The 23,043-nt window shown below is 51.3% G+C and overlaps 8 protein-coding genes across 8 annotated transcripts; 3 read left to right on the top strand and 5 right to left on the bottom strand.

Moving 5' to 3' along the window:
- Positions 1-4,914: 4,914 nt before the first annotated feature.
- ALT_6750 (Bax inhibitor-1 family protein) lies at positions 4,915-5,846 on the top strand (the record flags this gene model as incomplete). Its single annotated transcript, XM_033561908.2, has 3 exons — positions 4,915-5,061; positions 5,114-5,184; positions 5,252-5,846. The coding sequence occupies 3 exons, from the start codon at positions 4,915-4,917 to the stop codon at positions 5,844-5,846; spliced, it is 813 nt and encodes a 270-aa protein (XP_033417799.2).
- Positions 5,847-6,730: 884 nt separating this feature from the next.
- ALT_6749 (vacuolar amino acid transporter 5) lies at positions 6,731-8,374 on the bottom strand (the record flags this gene model as incomplete). Its single annotated transcript, XM_033561907.2, has 4 exons — positions 6,731-7,522; positions 7,576-7,804; positions 7,863-8,217; positions 8,284-8,374. The coding sequence occupies 4 exons, from the start codon at positions 8,372-8,374 to the stop codon at positions 6,731-6,733; spliced, it is 1,467 nt and encodes a 488-aa protein (XP_033417798.2).
- Positions 8,375-8,930: 556 nt separating this feature from the next.
- Positions 8,931-10,029, bottom strand: ALT_6748 (uncharacterized protein; the record flags this gene model as incomplete). The annotated part of the gene is made up of 3 exons (XM_033561906.2): positions 8,931-9,596; positions 9,663-9,913; positions 9,978-10,029. 3 exons carry the CDS (start codon positions 10,027-10,029, stop codon positions 8,931-8,933), a joined length of 969 nt encoding a protein of 322 aa, XP_033417797.2.
- A 563-nt stretch (positions 10,030-10,592) lies between these two features.
- Positions 10,593-12,082, top strand: ALT_6747 (DUF1479 domain-containing protein; the record flags this gene model as incomplete). The annotated part of the gene is made up of 2 exons (XM_033561905.2): positions 10,593-10,862; positions 10,913-12,082. 2 exons carry the CDS (start codon positions 10,593-10,595, stop codon positions 12,080-12,082), a joined length of 1,440 nt encoding a protein of 479 aa, XP_033417796.2.
- Positions 12,083-12,356: 274 nt separating this feature from the next.
- ALT_6746 (uncharacterized protein) lies at positions 12,357-15,348 on the top strand (the record flags this gene model as incomplete). Its single annotated transcript, XM_033561904.2, has 3 exons — positions 12,357-12,910; positions 12,971-15,224; positions 15,307-15,348. The coding sequence occupies 3 exons, from the start codon at positions 12,357-12,359 to the stop codon at positions 15,346-15,348; spliced, it is 2,850 nt and encodes a 949-aa protein (XP_033417795.2).
- A 417-nt stretch (positions 15,349-15,765) lies between these two features.
- Positions 15,766-17,347, bottom strand: ALT_6745 (SEC14 family lipid-binding protein; the record flags this gene model as incomplete). Its single annotated transcript, XM_033561903.2, has 4 exons — positions 15,766-16,335; positions 16,396-16,776; positions 16,861-17,002; positions 17,079-17,347. 4 exons carry the CDS (start codon positions 17,345-17,347, stop codon positions 15,766-15,768), a joined length of 1,362 nt encoding a protein of 453 aa, XP_033417794.2.
- Positions 17,348-18,088: 741 nt separating this feature from the next.
- On the bottom strand, positions 18,089-20,966 carry ALT_6744 (putative transcription factor (Snd1/p100); the record flags this gene model as incomplete). Its single annotated transcript, XM_033561902.2, has 2 exons — positions 18,089-20,605; positions 20,829-20,966. 2 exons carry the CDS (start codon positions 20,964-20,966, stop codon positions 18,089-18,091), a joined length of 2,655 nt encoding a protein of 884 aa, XP_033417793.1.
- Positions 20,967-21,533: 567 nt separating this feature from the next.
- Positions 21,534-22,625, bottom strand: sod1 (superoxide dismutase SOD1; the record flags this gene model as incomplete). Its single annotated transcript, XM_033561901.1, has 5 exons — positions 21,534-21,556; positions 21,620-21,716; positions 21,775-21,926; positions 21,980-22,159; positions 22,613-22,625. The coding sequence occupies 5 exons, from the start codon at positions 22,623-22,625 to the stop codon at positions 21,534-21,536; spliced, it is 465 nt and encodes a 154-aa protein (XP_033417792.1).
- Between the last annotated feature and the right edge of the window lie 418 nt (positions 22,626-23,043).

The raw sequence follows: 23,043 nt of genomic DNA, 5'->3' as shown, positions 1-23,043 counted from the left end.
CAGCGTTGCGCAGATATCCGGTATGTAGGAGTCCGCCTAGACGGGCGATATGCACGAATATCAGCTTTATTTATCCGTAGATAGTTGCACGAGAATCTCCCGGTGCACAACTCTAGTGCTTTCAGCATTTCAACAATGCATTGGCATTTTGTCACTTTGCGGACTTTGAACTTTAATGAGTCGGTCCAAGTCGCTTGACGCCATTTCGCAGTGCCTGGACCACATATCACAGAGTCACATGTCTACGGTGATTGAGCAAGGGTGATTCTAATAGGCTCCCGACGTGGTTCCTGAAGCGCAAAACCAACGGATTTAACGGATCAAGACCGCTCTGATGAGAACATCCTGGGAATAGAGCCATAGAGCCCTCTTGATGTGCGATGGGTCGATAAGCTCTTCTATCGAGTGATCATCTAGAGAGATAGACTTTTTCTTCCGATTTAATAATAGGTACCTTAGTAAATATCAAAATGCCTACCAGCCAACCAGATGATCTGAAACTACGCCGTGGTCGATGCACAAATGAACTCGTCGCATGCTGCACGTGCGCCTGTCGAAGGTGATTGACCAACCAGCGTGCATTTTCTCTATCGTCTGCTTAAGTGCTGCCAGATACGACCACTAATAGGTAGCTAGACTGCTAGAGGACCATGTTTTACTCAATTGACTGCCTTTCTTCCTGTTCCCTTGGAGAATTAGTCTACCTCGCCTACCTTATCCGCCTTAGGATCTACTTACTTCTTGGCAGATTCAAACACGCCAGAATCTCTGATGACGAACTTTTTCCAACCGGGTTGAAAGTTTTCTTGTGGTTTTACCAAACTAATTCTTTCTCTAGCTCCTCTGATCTTCATTCTTTGTCTCTTGGAGCTTTTGCGCACTGCTTGCACTCGTGATTCTGTTCCAATTTTCTAGGACATTTCATATGTCACTCCCTTTCCTGGTGTGATGGCTGTTTTTTTTCTCCCCGACTAGACAGACTATCCCCGGCTATCGTAATTGAACGAAGCCAAAGAGCGCGCCGCCTGCAAGTAATATCTCGATATCACTAGCAGCCTCTTCATCCTTCGGCAGATCTTCCCTAAGCTCCCAATGGGATCCAATCAAGTTTGATCATCCAGGCCCCTGTCTTCATTCCGTCTGATATTATCATGCACAATCCCGTCTGCTCCCCAGGATGAAGTTCGCCAAGTTCGTGATCCCCGATCTCCATTCACCCCGCACAAATGGCAGAGAGCTAACATACGATCGATCTTCAGAGAGTTAGAACAGGAGCTGGTTCCTGAATGGCGTGCTAAATACCTGGATTACAAGGTAGGCTATCTGTGTCATGAAATTCTATCTCTCAATCACATGGTCTCGTGCTGATACATTGATTTTTCTGCGAGTAGACCGGCAAGAAGAAAGTCAAAGCTATCGCTCGGGCAATTCAAAAGGCCAATCGAAGTCCTCGGCATCCGTCTCTCAGACGTACAGCTATTGGGCCTGGTGATCAGACTATTACACCCTCTGGCACGTTTCGCTCCTCGCCTGGTCAAGCCTCAGACAGCAAGAGACTCGAAGTTCCCAACTCGTTCCGCAGCCCGTCAATCCCGATCCGGGGCGATGCCTATGCGACGACGACGTCCAGATCGACTCCTGGCCAACGCGATGAACGTCAACCCTTGCGAGTCCCGGGATCGCGCTTTTCCGCGGTCATGGGAAGTTATGGCAGCATCATAGCGTCACCCCCACAGCATGGCGCAGCTTCGGATTTAGTCTCTCTAGAGCTCCCTGACCCAGCACTCGATCCGAAGGATGATATCTCCTATTCGCCGCCAGAAGACACAATACGTCGAGGTGTACCGAAGACCCCGTCCCCCGTGATGGCTCGGCGTGACACCAATCGAAGTCTGTGTCATGATGCCGCCAGTAAAAGTCCTGCCGCGAAGCACGCGGGGAGCAAGGGAAGCTTGAGAAACAATTTGGCAGGGCCTTCCACTACGAGGACTTCTCAGATCCTCAAGCGTGTCTTCTCGCACCCAGACTGGGAACCGCCCGAGAAACGCGCACAAACTGACGCTCCCGTATCAGAGGTCGAACGACGGGAGGATGAATTCTTTGCGTTTTTGGATAGCGAACTGGCCAAGATCGAATCTTTCTACCAGATGAAGGAGGATGAAGCCACCCGGCGCTTACAAGTCCTCCGACAACAGCTGCATATCATGCGAGATAGGCGGATACAAGAGATTTTGGGCGCCAAGTCAAAAGCCAAGAAAGATGAGGCGCATCAGTCGAACGGATTCAGCGCTTTGAATGCTCTCAGTGCCTTTCATCTGAAGGAGACATTGCTGGGCCGTGGTCGCATTGGGAAGAACTCCGAAGCGCTGGCGCAGATGAACACGCCGGCTGCACTTCAAGCGCAGAATCCCGAAGCAGTTTCAGGCCGTAGAGACTTTATGCGCCGGCCAGAGGACCCACAGAACGATGAAGTCACTTATCGGTTTGCGAAACGGAAGCTGAAATATGCACTCCAAGAGTTTTATCGCGGACTTGAGCTGTTGAAGGCGTATGCCTACCTTAATCGCACTGCCTTCCGGAAGATCAACAAGAAATATGACAAGCTGGTCAACGCACGCCCTACGATGAGATACATGTCGGAGAGAGTCAACAAAGCGTGGTTCGTGCAGAGTGAAGTGGTGGAGAACCTAATGGCTGCTACCGAGGACCTATATGCTCGCTATCTCGAGCATGGCAATCGGAAAATCACCATCTCCAAACTTCGCCATGCGATCAACAAGTCGGGCGATTATTCTCCAAACACGTTCCGTGCCGGACTTCTTTCGATGGCCGGCATCTTGTTCTGCATCCAGTCGTTGATCTACGCCAGTCGGCACCTTGAGCACTCGGACCCTAGTGTACAGGTCCAAACCAGCTATTTACTTCAGGTCAGTGTCGCCTTGGACAAGATGGCAGTGCTGTCACGAATAGCTTCGTAACTGACTGTAGCAGATATATGGCGGTTACTTTCTTATTGTCTTTCATTTTCTCCTCTTCTGCTTTGACTGCATGATCTGGACTAAAACTAAGATAAATTACGTTTTTGTCTTTGAATATGACACCCGGCATGCTCTTGATTGGCGTCAGTTGTCCGAGGTACGATCCCTTGCCTCATATGTCTCAGGTTTATCTAACTCTGGACAGCTACCTTGCTTCTTCATGTTCATGCTAGGCTTGTTTATGTGGCTTAATTTCCTCGCCATAAATTCCATGTATGTCTATTGGCCTGTTGTGCTGGTCGGCCTCACAATGATTATCTTGTTCCTGCCTGCGCGTGTGTTATACCACAGAAGTCGAAAATGGTGGGCATATTCAAACGTAAGTCATCTTTGCATTATCCCAAAGACATTCAGCTGACAAAATAGTGGCGTCTTCTGCTTGCTGGTTTATACCCTGTCGAGTTTCGCGATTTCTTCCTTGGCGATATGTATTGCTCGCAAACATACGCTATGGGGGTGAGTTCGATCCAATGCATCTTAAAAGACAGTCTGCTAATGTTTGAAAGAACATCGAGTTATTCTTCTGCCTTTACGCACATCACTGGAACAATGCTCCACAATGCAATTCATCCCACTCCCGGCTCCTAGGATTCTTCCAGTGCTTACCATCGATTTGGAGAGCATTGCAATGCCTCCGTCGTTATGGGGATACGAAGAACGTATTTCCACACCTCGTAAATTTTGGCAAATACATGTTCGGAGTCCTTTATTACGCCACGTTGAGCATGTACCGTATCGAGAAGATGACGCGGTTCCAGGCTCCCTTTGTCACTTTTGCTTTGCTCAACGCCGTCTATACCTCGGTTTGGGACTTGATTATGGACTGGAGTTTGGGAAATCCCTATGCCAAACATCCACTATTGCGCGAAGTTTTGGCATTCCGAAAGGTTTGGGTCTACTACGCCGCGATGGTCGCCGATGTCATCATACGTTTCAACTGGATTTACTATGCTATTTTTGCCAGGGATATGCAACACTCAGCTTTACTGAGCTTTATGGTCGCCCTGTCTGAGATCTTTCGAAGGGGCGTCTGGACGATATTTCGCGTGGAGAATGAACACTGCACCAACGTACTTCTTTTCCGAGCATCAAGGGATGTTCCTTTGCCTTACGAAGTGGCTTCCCCCGAGGTCGAAGTGGACCGTCCAGGAGAAGATGTGCAGCTTCAGGATCAACACGCAACCACACCTCTGTCCGCTCCTGCAGACGTTGAACACGGAACACCAGTTACACCAGGGCTGAGTACTCATCCGCGCGGCCTTTCTCGCGTTGGTTCGCTCATGGCGGCTGCTCACGCTCAAGACTTCGAGCGGAGGAAGCGTCCAGATCAACTGACTGGGGCTTCTGCAGCCCATGGCCCGACGACTACCGACGACACAAGTGACGAAGAGGAAGATGATCCGGTTGACCCTCGACAAGATACCGACACAGATGAAGCTGTGTCAGAACGCTTGCCAGATGCAGACGCTCGAAGAACACCCAAGTAATGGACTATTGGGAGAGTTCGTCGGAAATATGAACCGATTTCTTGCACATATTTGGCGTCTTAAACGGTAGCATTTTGATTAATGACTAACTGATTTGTTTATGCCATGATTTACGAATATAGAAGATAGATAATACAATCACTGATAATACGAGTTCTGTGGCCTTCTTTTGTAATTCTTTGTTTCTTCCATGTTCGACGACTTGTCGACTCCGTTCTATGCTACGGCTGCACCACGTGATAAAAGACGTCACATGGTCTGGAAGCTCCCCCCGGCCTCATCATATCGAGCTTATCTGTCGCCTCCCATCCTCGTCCATCAGAGGTCTCATCGTTTTCAGCCATTTTCGTACTCACAGGGAGAATTTTCGGTCTCGAATCTGCAGCAAAATGGCTGCCAACACCAGATACGAACCAGCTCCTCAAAGGGACTCCTTCGAGGACCAACCCTACCCTCAGGCCCCGCCATCTTATCAGGCAACCGCGAGCAGTGATGCGCCTCGCCGTGAGGACGACAATGTCCCCGACGACTTCAAGGTATGCGACCCTGAACTTATCGGTAGATAACAATGCTGATTGCGTTCCACAGTTTGGCGGCACTGTTGCGGAGGGCACCCTGTCCATCCGTATGCAGTTCATTCGCAAGGTCTACGCGATCCTGTAAGCAGGTCCCCTCGCAAGCGATACATACAGCGCCTGGCATTCTAACAATAATCTCCGCGATCAGGACCATCCAGCTCCTTCTCACAACAATCATGAGCTCGATCTCTTTCTTCAGTGAGAGCTACCGCCTCTGGATCCAGTCCAACTTCTGGCTCATGATGGTCTCCGTGTTCGGCGCCCTCGGCTTCATGCTGGTTACGTACTGGAAGCGCAAGAGCTACCCCGCCAACCTCCTCTTCCTCTCTGGCTTCACCCTGCTAGAAGCCTACTCCATCAGCGTGGTGACCTCCTTCTATGACGCCCGCATCGTCGTCCAAGCGCTCATCCTCACCCTCGGCATCTTCGTCGCGCTCACCCTGTTCGCCTGCCAGACCAAATACGACTTCACCAACTGGATGCCCTATCTCTTCGGGGGCCTTTGGTTCCTGATTCTCTTCGGGTTCATGTCGGCGTTCTTCCCGTACAATAGCACCGCGGAGCTGATCTACGGTGGGTTGGCGGCGTTGATCTTCTCGGCTTATATTCTCGTTGATACTCAGCTGGTTATGCGCCATTACCACGTTGAGGAGGAGATCGCCGCTGCGATCTCGCTTTACCTGGACATCCTCAACCTGTTCCTGGCTATTCTGCGGATTTTGAACAATCAGAACAACCAGTAAGTAATTTCGATATGGATACATCAGACGCGGTGGCCACCAGTCGAATTAAAGATGGTCAAACACACCCTATACTCAACCTCGCCAACGATCTAGCAATAACGAATTGAAGATGACAGCACTATTGGCGGTTTATTATGCAACGTTCCAGGCTAACTACCAAACCTCAACTATTTTCATTCGCTCCCCTTGACCATAGTTTATCCCGTATTCTATTAATGAGCGTTCCCCCTTGCAATCTGTTTTCGTTCTCCTTTGCTACAGTCGGGGCTCTAGTGATGATCGAATCTCTATCATAATAGGAATCAGGCAATTCTTACTTGTTGTGACCAGCACCATTCAGAATAGTAGTTTATATTCAGAATATCAAGCTATGATTTGTGTCAGATACGCAGTATGCAAGCTTACATGAATGATCCTGAGCAAGTAGTCCAGAAAACTGGTAATATGATAAATTGCCATCATACTATCAAAGCAAACACCATTCGCCTGATCAAGAAGCATTCTTGGTATGATGATCTCACGACTCAACGGAATGAACCCGATATCTATCAAAGTAGAAGGTAAACATGGTAGAAAAAGGTGATAAACTTAAGAAAAGAAAAAAGGTAAACGTATCAGCTAGGCCGATCCAAACTGACCCTTCCAACGCCTATGGATGGTATCGCAGTGACAAAGCTCCAAGCAGTAAATAAGTAGGTAACATAGAAAGGAAGGAGTTTCGGCCAAGGCACACTATGAAATGAGGAAAGTTGTCCAGACACGCCTGCTCCGAAAGAATGATGAAGTGGACGCGGGAGGAAAAGCAATGGAATAATTCGAATCAAGCTTATCATAAAAGGGAGACGATAGCAGGCGACCATATTCATCATAGTGACATGACGATTTCAGTGCGAAGCTATGAAGAATGTATTCACAATCAAACACACGATCATGACAAGGATGCCGTATACCACGAGCGCTAAACTCAACTTCCGCAGCAGGCCTCTACGCCAGTGTCGGTTGGTAAGTCGGAGAATTGCGCTGTCGGTAAGTGGAAGGTTCTGGCCGCCCTCGATATCGTTTTCGTCAGAATTTTCGTCGTCGGAGAGTATGTTGTCAATTGCTTCGTCATCTTCTTTCATGAGTCGCTGATGGGTCGGCGAGTCAGGAGACGAAATTTTATAGTAGAAAAGGCCCGGAAGGATGAAGCTGATGCTGGTACTTCCGGTGCTACCAACGTACGCCAATACCGCTTCAAGCGAGGACACGGTCATCGCCACGATATAGCTTAGTATAAGAATTGTCGTCGTAATGAGTGAGAACCGCAGATCGCTCATGGGCTCGGGAGCCCGGTGGCCCCTTGGCCCGAGCAGAGGGTGACGGTGAGGCGAGTTATCGCTTCCAGCAGCAGGCTTAGGTCTCCACCGAAGCACTGCATCAATTGAGGCTCGACACGGGTGGCATTGAAGCGGGTATGAAAACATAACGAGCATGACGATAGCAGCACGTCCAATGGTCGCCCAGACACCTGGTGGGTACATGCTCACAATGTTACCCCCGACATTGTCTCCAAAAGAGAGATAGCCTGTGATGGCCACGAGAATGTACGTCGCTGCAGAGCTTCCGATACTGGCTAGCACAACGCCTGTCACCCGGAAGTGACTGTTGTTGCTAATTTCGTTCAATATAGAGAACATCTGCTTCCTGTCAGCATGCTATGTCAGTAGTCAAGACCGTGCAGGCGGCTTACATTTTGATGGCAGGTGAATGCAAAGACGATGACTGGAAGACTACTGAGCGCCGGGATGGGACCAGCCCAATGGATCAGACGGACGGGACCTCGATTGTCCATTGTGTCTCCCTTTACAAAATGATAGACAACCAGTATGACCAGGTAGCCCATTGACACCAGAGCGGCGATACTCGTATACTTCAGAGAGTCCAGACGTCGAAGATAAGAGAGAGGAATAACAATTAACCTGGGATGAGTCGTCAGCACAGGTCCAACTCAACTTTGAGAGTTGCTGGACAACGTACATGAAAGCAGTAACCCAGAAATGCCGGTCCACTAGGAAGTCATATGCTGGAGTGGTACCAACGAAGCCCTGTACCACACCTGGCATCAAGTCGCCAATAATGATGAGGTAACTGACCCCTACTCCAAAACATTTGATCGCGATAGCAGCGTCGAAAACGACGGCCGCATTGGGATATGTGAGCTGCGATAAGGCGAAGAAAGACGAACTGCCTCGGTCGAGGTACTGTGCGCATCGAGCTTGAAGGTAAAGGCCGAGTCCAGCGGTCATTCCGGACCAGAGAATGACGCAGATACCGAGGACGATTCCCATGCGAGAGATGGCGAGTGGCATCGCCAGAACGCCGGCACCGATGACTGTTGTGACACGATTCTATCAGCTCCGGAAATATATGAAACCAATGTCCCAATCACTATACTTACTCGTATTGACAAGGTTGATCACGCAGCTGATCCAACTGGCATCACCTTGAAACCCCGATGTTCGTTTTCCCCGTGCTCCACGTCTAAGCATGATTGCCACTGATTAGCAAGAAGTCCAACTACAGCGGTACCAGATCAACAATACCGTCGCGATGAATTCCGGAGTCCATCGCCGGGGCCGACCCCGACTACAGCATCCTCTCCCATCATCCTTGGTGAGGGTGTGGAGATAATCCTCTTGACTGATAAGGGTAGTGGGCACGAGGGCTGTTCTAAGAGTTGTTATCACCAACTGGAGATGAGATGGGGTCGTCCAACATAACAACTCAGACCAGCAGAGAGGAAATAGAAGTACCAAGAAAAAAGTGTAAACGAATGAAAGATCTGAAAGCAAGAAGGTCAATTTTGAAGGGGCTACATCAGGGAGGCCGGGGATGATGACTGGAGATGAGATGGTGCCAGGCCCAGCCGGACTTGCGACAAAAAGCGGAGGGCAATTTCGGCCCATCTGGGTTTAGCGTGGCTGACTTATCATCTGCTTATCTCACGGTTATCTACGGATTTACACGATCTTTCCATATCTACTATATATTGTCAACTATCAAAATGTTCATCATATTCCCCACTGAAGCTACATGAATTAAAAACTAGAGCTTTGTCTTTGGTGCTCCCCATCCTTCCGCCGAAAGCAAATCATATACCTCATCCTCTACCTTGTTCATGTCCGACACAGTGTTTCCCCGTCGTCCTGTTGGTCCAGGGTCATTGAATGCACTCACAGCGCGAACGCTCTTGGAGACTTCCAAAATGGTCCCCCCTTGCACGGGGAATTGAGTGCCATGGCCCGATTTGTCTCCAATAACCTCGCTGACACTGTCCTGCTGGATGAGAGCTAGCATCACTTCAGCCACCTCTTCTGGGGTTACCCATTCGTCGGCTTTGTCGTCAACCATCTTCAGTTTTTCTGGATGATCCGTCCATAGAGGTGTTTTGATGACTCCCGGGGCAACAGCAGTCACACGGATGCCAAATTTGCTGTCAAGTTTAGCCAACGATCGCACCAGACCATTGATCGCGTGTTTCGTAGCTACATATATTGGCGCGGCCAGTGCTGGGCTCTGCCCTGCGATACTGGAAATATGGATGATATGCTTCGGTCTTTCGCTACTTCGATTGCGCAGAAAGTGAGATATAGCCAACTGAGTCGTGCGGATCGGATGTGTCAAGTTGATATCCAGCAAAGCATATCGACCTCCATCTCGTGGATCACGGCTTTCTGGAGTCCCGGGAGGTCGCCAGAAATTGGACCAGTGCTGCAAGCCGTCAACAAACAGCTCAAAATTTGAATCAGTCAGGTAAGACCAGCCTGCACGACATACCGGTTCGTAGACCCCAGCACCTGGACATACAATGTCGACATCACCAAATTCTCTCACCGCAACCTCAAACATATTCTCTAGCTGCATCCAGTCGACGACATCTGTTTTCTGGAAGACGGCTCGATTGGGTGTGTTTGACTGACTGGAATAATTGTTCACCACCTCCTGCGCCTCAGGTCGAAGGGCCAGGTCTGCGATTAGAACGTTGCACCCATTCTCAAGCAGGAGTTTGGCGAAACATAAGTTGATGCCTATCAGGGGTTTACCAATATATACATGTAGTGATGATCGAGATGGCTGAATTGCCTTACGTACCTGAACCTGCACCCGTTACAATTGCAGATTTTCCTTTGACGGAGAAAGCCATGTTGTTGAAGGCTCAAGGTGGAGTTTGGTTGAGACGAGGGCTTCTCCCAAGGTTGACAGGTCTACGCTTAAATGCCATAGCAGTACAAGCCCCCCGTCGGAGAATCCTGCTGATTCCTTGCTGTCGTACCACCTTGGATCTACGCATTGAGGGGATGCGCGGGGTTGAATTGGCCCGAGGGTGACTGCTCCAACCCGGAAGAATGCCGACTTATAGATAATGATGCTCTGCTTCCACAAGAACATTACTTTTGATCCAAGTCTGTCGCATGACTATGGTTTCTTCCATGGTAAATTTTGTGGACCGTATCCATTTGCTTGAATTAAAAGCCGAAGAGCATGTTCTGCATCATGTCGTTTTGCCCATACTCCGCATCAGAGCGGACACTTGCTTTATTTGGAAAGCGTGCCGCCTACCGTTTTCGGTATCCCGCCCAGTTCTTCAATGATGTATACTGTCATACCGATGGCAACAATGTGTATATAAATCAGGGAAAGACTTTGAGTTGAAATATAGAATACTAATCAACAGTCTACTAAGGCACGATCAAGCATTTCATCAGTATGTCGGCGTCGAAACTTCTCTCTAGAGCGGCCGTTCGTGCTGCCTCTACATCAACATCAACATCACATATGACCAAGACCGCTGGGGACATTTCGAGTGTGTTTCCAAGCTTGCGACCTGACTACAAACCTGAACCGCTGCCTCCACGGTTCAAGGAGCTGAAACAAAGGCTGTTCGAGAAAAATGAGAAAGCTCTAGTGCAAAGCTGGAAGAGACTGCTGGAAAGCCTAGAGAAAGAGGTGCATGAGATCAAGGCCAAGGGCAGCGATGTATGTGATTCCGCAACTCATGTCCACTCTAGTATGCTGATTGTTGGCAGATTATACCATCGGTGCAATATGCAGATATTGTGTCCGGCAGAGTCTCGGATATAGTCCTTGCTGAGATATTGCATCGCGGATCTGTCGTGATCAGAAATGTGATCCCTCGAAAAGAAGCCCGAGGTTGGAAAGATAGGATCGAAGAGTATGTCGCTGCGAATAAGGAGCGAGTCAAGGCCTTTCCGCCTGACTCGCCCGCAGTATTTGAGCTGTACTGGACTCCTTCGCAGGCCGAGGCTCGAGCGCATCCCAACATGCTCGAAACTCAGCGTTTCTTGCAGCGTCTCTGGCATTCATCTGACCCGGCGACTCGGATATCTACCAGATACCCTCTGACATATGCGGACCGCCTCCGTATCAGACAGCCGGGGGATGGTAAATTCACGCTTGGTCCCCACGTGGATGGGGGTTCACTCGAGCGTTGGGAGGATCCTGAGTATTCGCGGGTCTACACCAAGATCTTGGAGGGCAAATGGGAAGAATACGACCCTTGGGACGCGAAGCACCGCGTTTCTGCCAAGATGGATCTGTACAATGGAGCGGGAGCATGCTCTATGTTAAGATTCTTCCAGGGCTGGCTTTCAATGTCCAAGACCGCCCCTGGAGAAGGCTCGCTGCATGTTTGCCCTATGCTCGTTCAGAGCACCGCCTATACCATTCTGCGTCCATTTTTCGATGCGAAGACATTGCAGCCCAACATCGACGCCACCTTTCTGGGCTCCGTGCCTGGTGCTTGCCAAGAATACAATCCAGTTACCCACCCTCACCTTGAACTGGACACCACCATGGTTCCGGTCCCAGAGGTCGAACCAGGCGATTATGTTGCCTGGCACTGCGACTCGTTGCATTCCGTGGACAAGGAACATAAAGGCAATGGTGACTCCAGTGTCCTCTATATCCCTGCCACTCCAATGTGTGAGATGAATGTGGATTACCTCCTCAAGCAGCGGAACGCGGCTCTTGCCTATTCACCACCCTGGGATTTTCCCGGCGCTGGAGGTCCGGGTGAGGCAGGTTTTAAGGGTGCATTGGACTGGTCTTCTGTCAACCCTGACGGCCTGCAAGCCATGGGTATGGGCACAAAGCCTTGGGAAGTAACCGGTGACATGACTGAGGGAGAGAAGGAAGTTGTTGAAGCAGCAAACAGGGCGTGCTTTGGCCAAGCTTAAGGAGTTACTTCCAAACTTTCATGTAATTTATAAGTTTATCAGTACATACTTTGTCAATTTCTCATTCTTCCACTGCCATTGTTGTGGGATAAATAGTCTGTAACATAGTAACTAGCTCAAGCTCACCTTAGCTCAGCGTTCATCACCGCCCGCACCACCAATCAACAGTGGCATCATCATCTCCGCCATCAGATACCTGTCGACCACCAACTCCTTACTGTCCAACAGCCCACCTTAAACCTCCAATGACCGCTTTGGAGCTGAGGTTATGAAAATGTGGCTACGGGTGGCACTCTTGCTGCTCACCTCATGCGTTCCCTCGGCGGTGGCCATTTATCCTGATGAGGTCAATCATATCGATTTCCACCATGCGCTCCTGGGCACTCCCTCCGCACACTCGACTTTCTTCCTCAAGCCTTCCTCCTCCTCTAATGCCTCCCTGCTCTATACTCTCTCGCAGAAGCTACTTCTTGGTGCTGTGAACCCAAGAGATGGCTCACTGGTTTGGAGACAGAACGTTTCACGATCATTGCTCTCAAAGGACGATGGCCAGGTACAGTCGTTCCTGCGTGCTTCCGACGGATCGAATGCGATGGTCAGCGCAGTGGGCGATTATATCTCTTCATGGAGTGCTTTGGACGGAAAATTGATTTGGGAGAACTGGTTCGCTGGTGAGCCCGTGGTCGACCTCGAGCTCTTGGAGCTCGAAGATGCCGGCGCGACTTCATCGACTCGAGATGCGATCGCACTGTACGGTGACAAGACAGGTGTCCTCCGGAGACTGGATGCTGAAACTGGGGATGTAAAGTGGGAGATTAAGGATGATAGGTAAGATGGATCACCCGGTGAAATACACTGTTGCTAATGCCTTTCTTTGGCTTGATTCAGTGGTGACATTCCCCTCCAAATATCTTCCTCCGCAACCGAGGTCTTCTACATCTCTCTACAATCGGGCCTGCTCAAGGGCTACAAGATTAAGATCACTTCATTGGATCCACTCACCGGCCGCCAGACTCAGCAACACATTTTGAACACGGAGAGTGACGTGTCTGGACCGGAGTCGGTTCTCTTCGTCGGTGCCAACACCGCTTCTCCAGTCATCGTTTGGACGGACAAGGCACAGAAAGCTTTGAAAATCAACCAGATTGGTCTGAAGCAAGTGAATACACTTAACATTGATAACACGAGCGGCGAGGAAATTAGGTCGATTGAAGTCCATACCCCGAAGAAGCTTAACTCTTTGCCGCATTTCCTCGTCCACTATGAAACGGACTCCAGCTCCTGGGCGGAAGTGTATCACATTGATCTGACCTCGGCGACCGTTTCCAAAGCATATAGTCTTCCTCGTCTGCAAGAAAAGTCTGCCTTTGCGACGAGCAACATTGACGCCAATGTCTATTTTACCCGCATCACTCAGTCGGAGGCGGTGGTTGTCTCATCTGCCTCTCATGGAGTCCTGGGCAGATGGCCGTTGCAGGCGCCTACGACTGAGCACGCTCAGCATGCCGTGTCCGAAGTAGTCGCCAAGGGGGACGCCGTCGCTGTTCGGTCCGCAACAGTCTTGTCATCGGGCGACTGGCAGCTCATTCGGAACGGCCAGACTGAGTGGACAAGATACGAGGCACTGAATGGAGCGGTTGCCGCTTCCTGGGCTGAAGAAGAATACCAGGAAGATCTCGCTCATGAATTGGAAGTTGAGGGGCATGAGAGCGTATATAAGGCCTACATCCATCGTGTCAAGCGCCACGCCAAAGACCTTCAACACCTTCCAGGGTGGCTGAAGGAGTTACCCAAGCGAATTCTGACTAGTATTCTCAGCGACGAAGTGTCGAGCCTTGACGGTTTCGGACTCAGCAAAGTTGTTGTTGTGGCTACTGAAAATGGACGAGTGTATGGCATCGACACAGGAAATCACGGCGCTGTCTCTTGGAGCGTCAAGGCAGCTGAATCAGACAGCTGGAACGTGAAGGCCATCCTTACTCAACCTGGCTATGCCACTGTGTACGCCGACGACGGTAGCTCAGTGAGCCTGAACACGACATCTGGCGCTGTTATCAAGCGTACGCCCCCGTCAGGCAAGATCGCTTCTATTGCTGTCATCAATGGCCCTTCAACCCCTATCACCATTGGTGTCAAGGAGGATGGTGTGCCAGTGGAGCCTTTGGATAAACCTGGCTTTTTCGTGACTCTCAGTGGCGATGGCCGTGTTTTGGGATGGAGTGCCGCCGACAACAAATCGCCTGTCTGGGAATTCCTGCCTGCTCAAGGCCAGAGGATCATCCGTGCTATTGCACGTCCCGCTCACGACCCCGTTGCCTCTATCGGCAAAGTGCTAGGCGACCGGTCGGTTCTTTACAAGTACCTGAACCCGAACCTGGCTCTGATCACGGCTGTGGGTGAAGACAGGGCCACATTCTACCTGCTGGACGCCATTTCCGGGAAAATCCTTCACAGCAGCACTCAGAAGGGCGTTGACACAAGTCAGCCTATTGCGTCTGCCATCTCCGAGAATTGGTTCGTTTACTCCTTCTATGGCGATCCACCAACCCCGTCAGACGCCAAGGGTTATCAGCTTGTGGTTTCGGAATTATACGAGTCGCCCCTCCCCAACGACCGGGGCCCGTTGGGATCTGCCTCGAACTACTCCAGCATCCACGGCACTGACATCCTGCCCCTGCCTCATGTGATTTCTCAAGCCTTCGTCATCCCCGAACCCATCTCGCACATGGCCGTCACGCAAACCCGTCAAGGCATCACAACCCGCCAGCTTCTCTGCACGCTCCCAGCGTCGAATTCCATCGTTGGTATTCCGCGTCCGGTGTTAGACCCCCGCCGACCTGTCGGACGGGACCCAACCTCCACCGAGGCCGAAGAGGGTCTGTTCAAGTACAACCCTGTCCTCGAGTTCGACGGCAAGTGGTACCACACACACAACCGCGAGGTCGCAGGCATCAAGGCCGTCCTCTCCAGCCCAACTTTGCTCGAGAGTACAAGCTTGATCTTCGCGTTTGGAGGGGACGTCTTTGGCACGCGAGCCGCTCCCAGCCAAGCATTCGATGTCCTTGGCAAGGGATTCTCCAAGCTGCAGCTCATCATGACAGTTCTGGCTTTGACCGTAGGTGTCATTATCTTGGCTCCAGTGGTACGTTTCCTGTCCTTCCGCCCACACTTAACCCCGCGTGTATGCGACATGACATGACATTCAAATACTGACCAAACTACAGGTGCGGAGAAAGCAGTCCAATCTGCTGTGGAAGGCAACCTAGGAAAGATGGGATAAACAAGCTATATAACTCCTTTCATGATTGTGTTTATTGCACTGCTGTTCACCTAATCTACCTGATGAGACTTAGAGAATTAAATGATGCAAGTACTCTGGGTAGAAAAAGCGGACTCGGAAGATAATCCCGCTAATCGATTGACGATGTTGATTTCGATGTTGATGTTGCATTGGCCGCCGCCGATAGCAAACACTAAGTAACTTATGCAAGACGCCGAATGGACATCTGCAATATGCGACTGAACAAGAAATAAATGAAAATCGGCTTTCTATGACATGCCCCGTTCAACGTGATAGGTCTATGTAATCGCCCATTGACGCCTGATGTATGTAGATTGAGCGACTGATCCTGACCGGACCAGTGAGATGAAAGAAAAACGAAACGGAATTTATGTTTATGGTATTAAACAGATACCGTCTTAGCATCGCCGTTAGCAACCTTCTCCGAGGCAACGTTGCTCAACGCCACCTTTTCATTTTCATTTTCATTTTCCGACTGAACGTCGGATTGCTCTGTTGATGATGCTGCTGGCGCTAGGCTCGTAGCAGCCATCTTGGCCTCCAATTCTGTGTTGTCTGTTGTATTCGTGTTCTCTTGGTCCTTGGCAGGCATAGGCACAGGGACAGTCCGCTGTCTGCTCTTGCCGTCGATCTTGCCCAGGATTTCGACGTGGTCGCCCTTGAACAGGACGGGGCCCTTGGTGAAAGAGGGCTTGGTCTCGCCTTCAGCAGGAGGGATCTCCAGCGCACCGACCAGCTCGCGTGCGGGCTCGTCGAGGTTCGGCATATCGCCCCATTGCCAGTCGAGTTCGCCGCCATATTGCTTGGGGATGCTGGAGGGGTCCATGAAAGAGGTGAGGGTGGGTTTTACCTCTGCGGCGGAGAGGATGAAGATCTTGGAGGTGGTGACTGGGTCGAACCAGCGCTTTATCCAGCCCCAGACCGTGGGGAAGAAGGCGGGGGCGCCGATAATCTAGTAGGTAGATGTTAGACAGCGTGTCAATAGGTGGTGGAGGGAAGGGGGGAGACGTACGAAGATCCGGTCCAGAGTCTCCGGGTAATGCGCTGTAGCTAACACGCTCGCATCCTGCATGTGCCCCTTCAAGTTCCAGAATTGCTTCAGTCCAACCCCGCTGACATCAACGATGTTCGTTGACGAGACGATCGGCGTCTCGGGGTGAGGGCGCGGGAGCTGAGTGCATAGCGGCATGACAAAGCGGAGGAGGTTCTCATAGAGGGCGAAAAGGCGCAGCAGGCGCTGCGGCACCGTCGAGGACTGGTGCGTCTCTGCCGTCGAGGCGGGGTCGGTCATCGTGGAATTATAAGCGGCCATGTTCTTGCTGTTCAGATGCTTAATCTCAAACACATAAATAGGAATACCGCGCCGGTCCCGACGACCCGTCCATTGCGGATACTATATCCATACCGCGAACCATGGTCAGTCACTTGTCCCTCCACGAACTCATTAAGCACAGCGCGTATAGGTTCCCAGACTCACCATCCGTCGCGCGGCATCGTACGAGTCCACTTCAATGTTTGCATATAGCTCCTCGATGGCATTCTCCTTGCGCCAATCCTCTGTATCTTTGAATTGGCCCCAAGCACCATTCACATCGAACTTGCGCGCGCGCAGAAACCGCCTGTTTGTAACCATTCAGCATGCTATTTCTCCATAGCACCCAACCCTAGAATCAACGCGAAACGGGGAAAACGCACAGCATAGTCGCATCATCATGGCTGGCCTTCCCATCCTCACCCTGCCCCTCAGGCTTATAGTACCCATTCCGCTCACACAGCGCCTTAAACTCCTTCAACTTCTCCTCCTGGTCCGGCGTGAGGTGATTCAAATGGCAAGCGAGCCACGCCGTGCTTGCCGCCTGCGAAGCCGACGCAGCCGGGTCGTTCTCGGCGTATTCGGCCGGTTGTATCGACGAGGCATCGTTCTCCGCCTGGCTGTCGTGGGATTTGGTACGCCACAGAGGCATTCTGAAAGTCGGGTGCCTTGCGTGCGAGACTCCACTCGGTCTGTCCCTTTTTTTGTTTTCTTTACCCCAAACTGATTAGATAAGATGCGCGAATATAAGAAAGCGAAAGCAAGGGTCGCGGGGGTTTTTGGTGCTGACTAGCAAACAGCGCTTCGCTTCGTCTTACACCCCTCCGCGGCAAGCCCGGATGTCCTAAGCAAGGCGATAGTGTCGGACCGGCTAGTAGTCGCTGTGTCGGCAGTTCCAAACGCAGTAGAACTTCAGTGGTGATACCGATACTCACTGCGCAAATCCAGCTGCGAGAAGTGATGCGTTTTGAAGAGCCGAGAAAAGATCTTTTGCCCTGCTGGAAGTCGCCGCAAAGAAGTTGTTTGTTGTTCTGCATAAGGGCGATTATGTCAGCATAAAAAATGATCCATCCGATTATGCAGTCAATAATCATCGCACCAAACAATAACACTACGAATTGATCGACAAGCAGATCGACAAGCTGTGAAGCAGGTGGACAAATGATTGTCAAATGCTCATTTTGGTTATTCTTATTAGAAACTTTCCAGGGACATCCTATGCTGTATGCTAAGGGATATCATCGAGAAATACAGAAGAATATGACCGGCCAAAAGCAGAACTGCCAATTTTTTTCAAAGGCATGGATGCGTTTTACCTTACCCGTAAATGTACAATCGATCCAATTCCCAGGTTCCAAGCTGAAAAGGCATTCCCCTTGACGGTGCCTATCGCTTAGTCCTCGGTGAGGTCTCCATACTCCCACATGCCGCGTCTCTCCTGCTTAGCCTCATCCTCGACGCTGCGCAGGTTAGATAGAGTCTCGCTGGCAGCACGCTCCCAAGCCTTCAACTTCCGAGGAACCATGGCCAGACCCTCACGGACAATTTCGGCGTTGATGCTCTGGTCCAGGCTCTTCGATACCGAAGGATCCAACAAGGTAACGTGCATCGTTCCGTCAGAAGCGACGTAGTCGACATTGGCGACCAGTGTTCGACCATATGTCAGTTCCTCAAGATAGCTGACGGCATCCTGGAGGTAATCGGCGGAGACGGGGAACTGCACGAAGGACAGCACGGCGTCCGAAGCTTGAGCGCGGAGCTTCTGGACGGAGAACTGGGGCTGGCTCAGGGGTCGGAGGCGGGACCACGGGAGGATCTCAGAGTTACCGTAGTCGATGTACACAACCTCTGCCTGCTGCTTCTCACGGTCATTGCGACGCACCCTGGCACGGTACCAGTCGCCATCCTCGGTGAATTTGGCAGCCACATAATCACCGGCCTTGGGTGGGCCAGGGAGCGGAGTGTCATTGGCCTTGTTCAAATGGAAAGAACGGAAAGCGCTCATCAGCTCTGTTAGGGCAGAGGTGCCTGTGCCAATCTGCTGGATCTTGATCTTTCCGGATGCGGGGTCGACATAGGTGACCATCACGTCCCGGTAGTCCTTACGACGCTCGGTAGCCTCACCCTCCGCGCCGTTGCTACCATTGGCAGGTTCCTCCTCAGCTTCCTCAGCCTCCTTGCTTGGATCCCAGTCGTGCCACAGACCCTTCCGGGCCTCCTTTGCCTTCTGCTCAGCTGCAAAGTACTCGGTAGCGTGACCGGACTGCTCTGCCGAGTAGGCATGAACCGTGGCCAGACCCTCCTCCAGGAGGACCTTGGCAAAGTCTTCCTTGTTGACGTACAGAGTGCCAATGAAGCCACCCACCTTGTCAATGGTTTCAACGTCGATCTCGACATCGCGTTGCATGCACCGCTTGTTCGCCAAGTCATGGGCTTCCTGGCCGAACGGTTCACCTGCTTCACCAGGATTGCGAGCTGAGCGGGGCGCACGAATACCGGATAAAACCAAGGTCAACTTGGCATTCTCTCGGGGCACAAGAACGGTAAAACGAGATCCTGACTTGACAAAGTCCACAATGGCGGGGACACGCTTCTGACGTTGCAGAATCGAAACTTCCATCTTAGCCTTCTGCAAGCTCTCGGAGTAGTCCTGGTACTGCTTGGGCTTAGCCGGCTTGGGAGACCACATTCCCTTTCCGTCCTTCTGAGCTTCCGCCTCGGCGATAAGCAGGGAGTCATAGTCAGGGGAGCGATCCTCGTCGTCCTGGCGGTGACGAATGACCGAAGCATAACCAGCCTCCACAAGCGCGAGAGCGATGTTGGTGTTGCCCTGAATCACTGTTGCGACGTCCCTCTCCTCGTAGCCCTCATTCGCAGGCTTCTTGCCGTTGATTGTGACCTTGACGTGCTTGCCAATGAGCCTCTTACGCACGAACTCCTTGGCATCCGCCTGGAAAGGTGCCTGCTTAGGATCGGACGGCTTGGGCTGTCTAACACTGCTCAGACTGATCTTCTTCTCCTCACCGGCCTTGTTGCGGAGGATCAGAGTGTCTGCGTTCAGCACTCGGCTGACAATGTAATCCTGATCGGCGGCCCCGCCAGCAGGACCCTTCGCGACAAGTCCAGCGAATATGCCCTTCCTATTATCCTTGGCCTCCTTCTCCGCGCGCCGGAACGCTGCCATTTCGGCTCCGAGCAACGTTGAGTGGTGGTCGAAGCAGCGGGCAAGGCCGGCTTCCAGGAGGAACTTGGCGATATTGCCATTGGGGTGGAGGACAGTGGCGATTAGTTGTCCCTGGGGAGTGACGCCGAGAAGGGACACCTGAACCTTGCGCTGCAGAAGCCGCGCCTCGACGAACTGGTATGCCTCGTCCCCGAAGGGTTCGCCAGGCTGTTCCTTGCCCTCAGCATTGACCCGTTTCGCGGCCGGGGCCCGAACTCCCGCAACAGCAACAACCGTCTGCAAATGTTCCTCGGGCGACAAAAGCAGGCGGAGTACTAGCCTGTCTCCGTTCAAAACTCTCTCGACAACGGCCTCGAGGTGCTTGTCCTTCCACTCATCAACCAGGGATTTTGCGTCGTCGACCTCGTAGCTAGTCTCTGTACGGCCCTTATCCGCTCCGGCCCACATACCCTTGCCTTCGGTACGGGCGTGGTCCTCCAGAGCACGGAGTCGCTCAAGATATGCGAGTGTCTCTTCGGATTCGTCGCTGCGTTTGCCGGCCTCTTCACGGACGCGGGTCCATCCTTCTTGCACACTGATATCGGGCAGGGAGGCGTCAAAGCCAGGGAGCTTGATTGTGCCGTAGTCACGCTTGGCGCCGGTAGGGATTGTGTAGAGGACCTGGAACTGGATTACTTTACCCACGAGGACCTCGCGGAGGAATTCCCGGGAGTGGAAGCCGTATGGCTAGAGATAAGTCAGTGACAATTCGGAATAGCAGTTCAATCAAAGAGCATAAGACATTTCTGAAGGACTATGTGTAGAAGAAATGTGCCAATTGGGTTTGCTGGAGCTGGAATGGGCGGAGAGTAGAGGGATTAGAGGCCACCTATCCAGGCACCAGAAAGATGGATTTCAAAAGCAACAAAGTGAGGTAGAGCAATTGAATCGCAGAAATCTAGAAACTCACCTCATCGCCTTCTCTCCTCAGTCTAGGAGCTGAGACATATGCAAGACTAAGGGTGCGTTCCTGTCCAGGGTTCGTGACATGGGACAGGACAACAGTGTCGCCCGACAGGACAGATTTCACGCGGGCTTCCAGAGGCATGCTGAGGAAGCCACAAAGGACTTGGGACGATAAGGGATTGACGGGGAAGGGGAAAAAGAGATTGTTGCAGCAACAATCGATTGTTTCAAAGAATTTTGAATGGTATAATTAGAAGAACAAAAAAGCAAAGACACAAGAAAGTGATGGGGAAATAAGGTCCAGGTGAAGAGGAGAGCTTCCACTTTGGGGCCACCTGACTTTCTGTGGGGGAAGCCGCTAACAGTCTGTCTCTGGCCAGGGGTAGTCCCCATTGGCGATACTGATAGGTGTCATTCAACTAAAGCATGTAAGGAGATTTTAGAACAATTTTTAAATAGATGTTGGATCATTCAATTGACAAGTGGATTAATAGCTATATTTGCAGCAACTATTTCATCATAAAAGCACATCAATTCGTGAATGCTATTCAGCACCTAAACCTGAACAGCCGTGAGTTCAGAACAGACCCCTTTCTTGGATCTCTCCTCGGGTACTCGAACAAATATCGTTCTGTTACTTATTCCCAGTCTGAAGACGATCCAAGCACTTTTATGCTAATCAAAGTTGATAGGCGAAGTTGATTGGCGCTTAAGCAGCGATACCAATGACACCTATTGGAAGAGCCGACAAGTTAACGCATGCCAACCTTTATCTATGGACTGAGAGGCACTTACCACAGGCAGGACGAGGACCAGCGTTACCAGTCTTCTTGGACTCCTCGTTGCCGCCCTTGCCAAGGTCGTCGGTACCGGCGTGAACGACCAGGGTCCGCTAACATTTGTTGTCAGCTCACTGTCAAATCCATGCATCACCGTCCACAAAAACTTACGCCCAGAACGCTCTCAGCACCAATCAGCTTAATAAGCTTATCCTGCTTGGAGCCGACGGCGTTACCCTCGGCATCGGTCTCGAAGTTACCAAGGTCACCGACGTGACGCTCGGAGTCCTCGGGAGCTCCATGGGTCTTGCCATAGGGGTTGACTGAACGTCGGTCAGTTCTGGTGTTCGTAGAAACCACTGATAAGAGGACCTACAGTGAGGACCAGCGGAGGTGCAGCCGTTGGTGTTGTCACCGAACTGGTGGACGTGGAAGCCACGCTTGGCATTGGGGTCGTTGCCCTTGATGTTCCAGGAGACGGTGGTGGGAGAGTTCTCGTCGGCCTGCTCGAAGGTGACAGTGCCGGTGATCTTGGAGTCACCACGGACGACAGCAACTGAGAAGGAAGTTAGTCATCCTGCAAAGGTAGGAACGGCACACAAAGTACGAAAAGCTTCCAGAAAACGGCAGAAGCTCGTTTGGTTCGCTCAGCTGCAATGACTGGGGCGTAACTCCATGGATACTGGTTGCTCAGATAAGGTAGAGCCCGTCCACAGCTTCCCAGCTCCCTCTAGCCATGTAGACCTGAGCAAGGCAGCAAACATGGGCAGAGTAAGGAGCGAATGGGAGCATCCATTGTCTATCAAGAGCAGCGAGTACGCTTAATTACCCCAGAGTCAGGATCCAACGATGACGGATGATAGGCCAGGAAGCTGGCGAGGCTGGATCGCAAAGTGCTCAAATGTGCTCACTCAAGGTCCCCGGCCACGGTCGATCGTGGATCCCAACGACAGGAAGAAACCAATGAAAAACACGAAAGGCAATACAAAATAAGCATAAAGTCACCTACCAGCCTTGACCATTTTGACGGTTTGAATCGTGTCTTGTGAAATATGACTTGAACAGAGATTCGAGAGAGTTGAATGGCAGAGATGACGATGGAAAAAGGACGAGGAGAAATCGAGAGGCAAACCTTGGGGACGAGGGGTAATTTCTACTACTAATAATGACCTAGGTTAGGATAGACAGCAGTCCTATTAGCTACTACGTACTAGATACAGGGTGGGCTCATAGGTATCATTCTACTCCGTATTCGATAGGTTTCCAATCGGTCCAATTTTCGTCTGCTTTCCATCGACCCATCCGCCTCGACTGCCCCTCCTCATTGGGGCCCTTGGGAGCTGTTGGCCTCTCAAAAGGCGAAGAACGGGCTACCCCACCTGTGCTGGCGGGGTCGTCGGAATGACGTTTGTTTGTGTATTTATCGTGGACTCAAGAGCA

This window comes from Aspergillus lentulus (genome assembly GCF_001445615.1).
Source record: "Aspergillus lentulus DNA, contig: Alt12, strain: IFM 54703, whole genome shotgun sequence".
In the NCBI taxonomy this organism is placed as follows: Eukaryota; Fungi; Ascomycota; class Eurotiomycetes; order Eurotiales; family Aspergillaceae; genus Aspergillus; species Aspergillus lentulus.
Note: the sequence above shows the minus strand (reverse complement) of the source record. Positions and strands in the feature narration are given on the sequence as shown.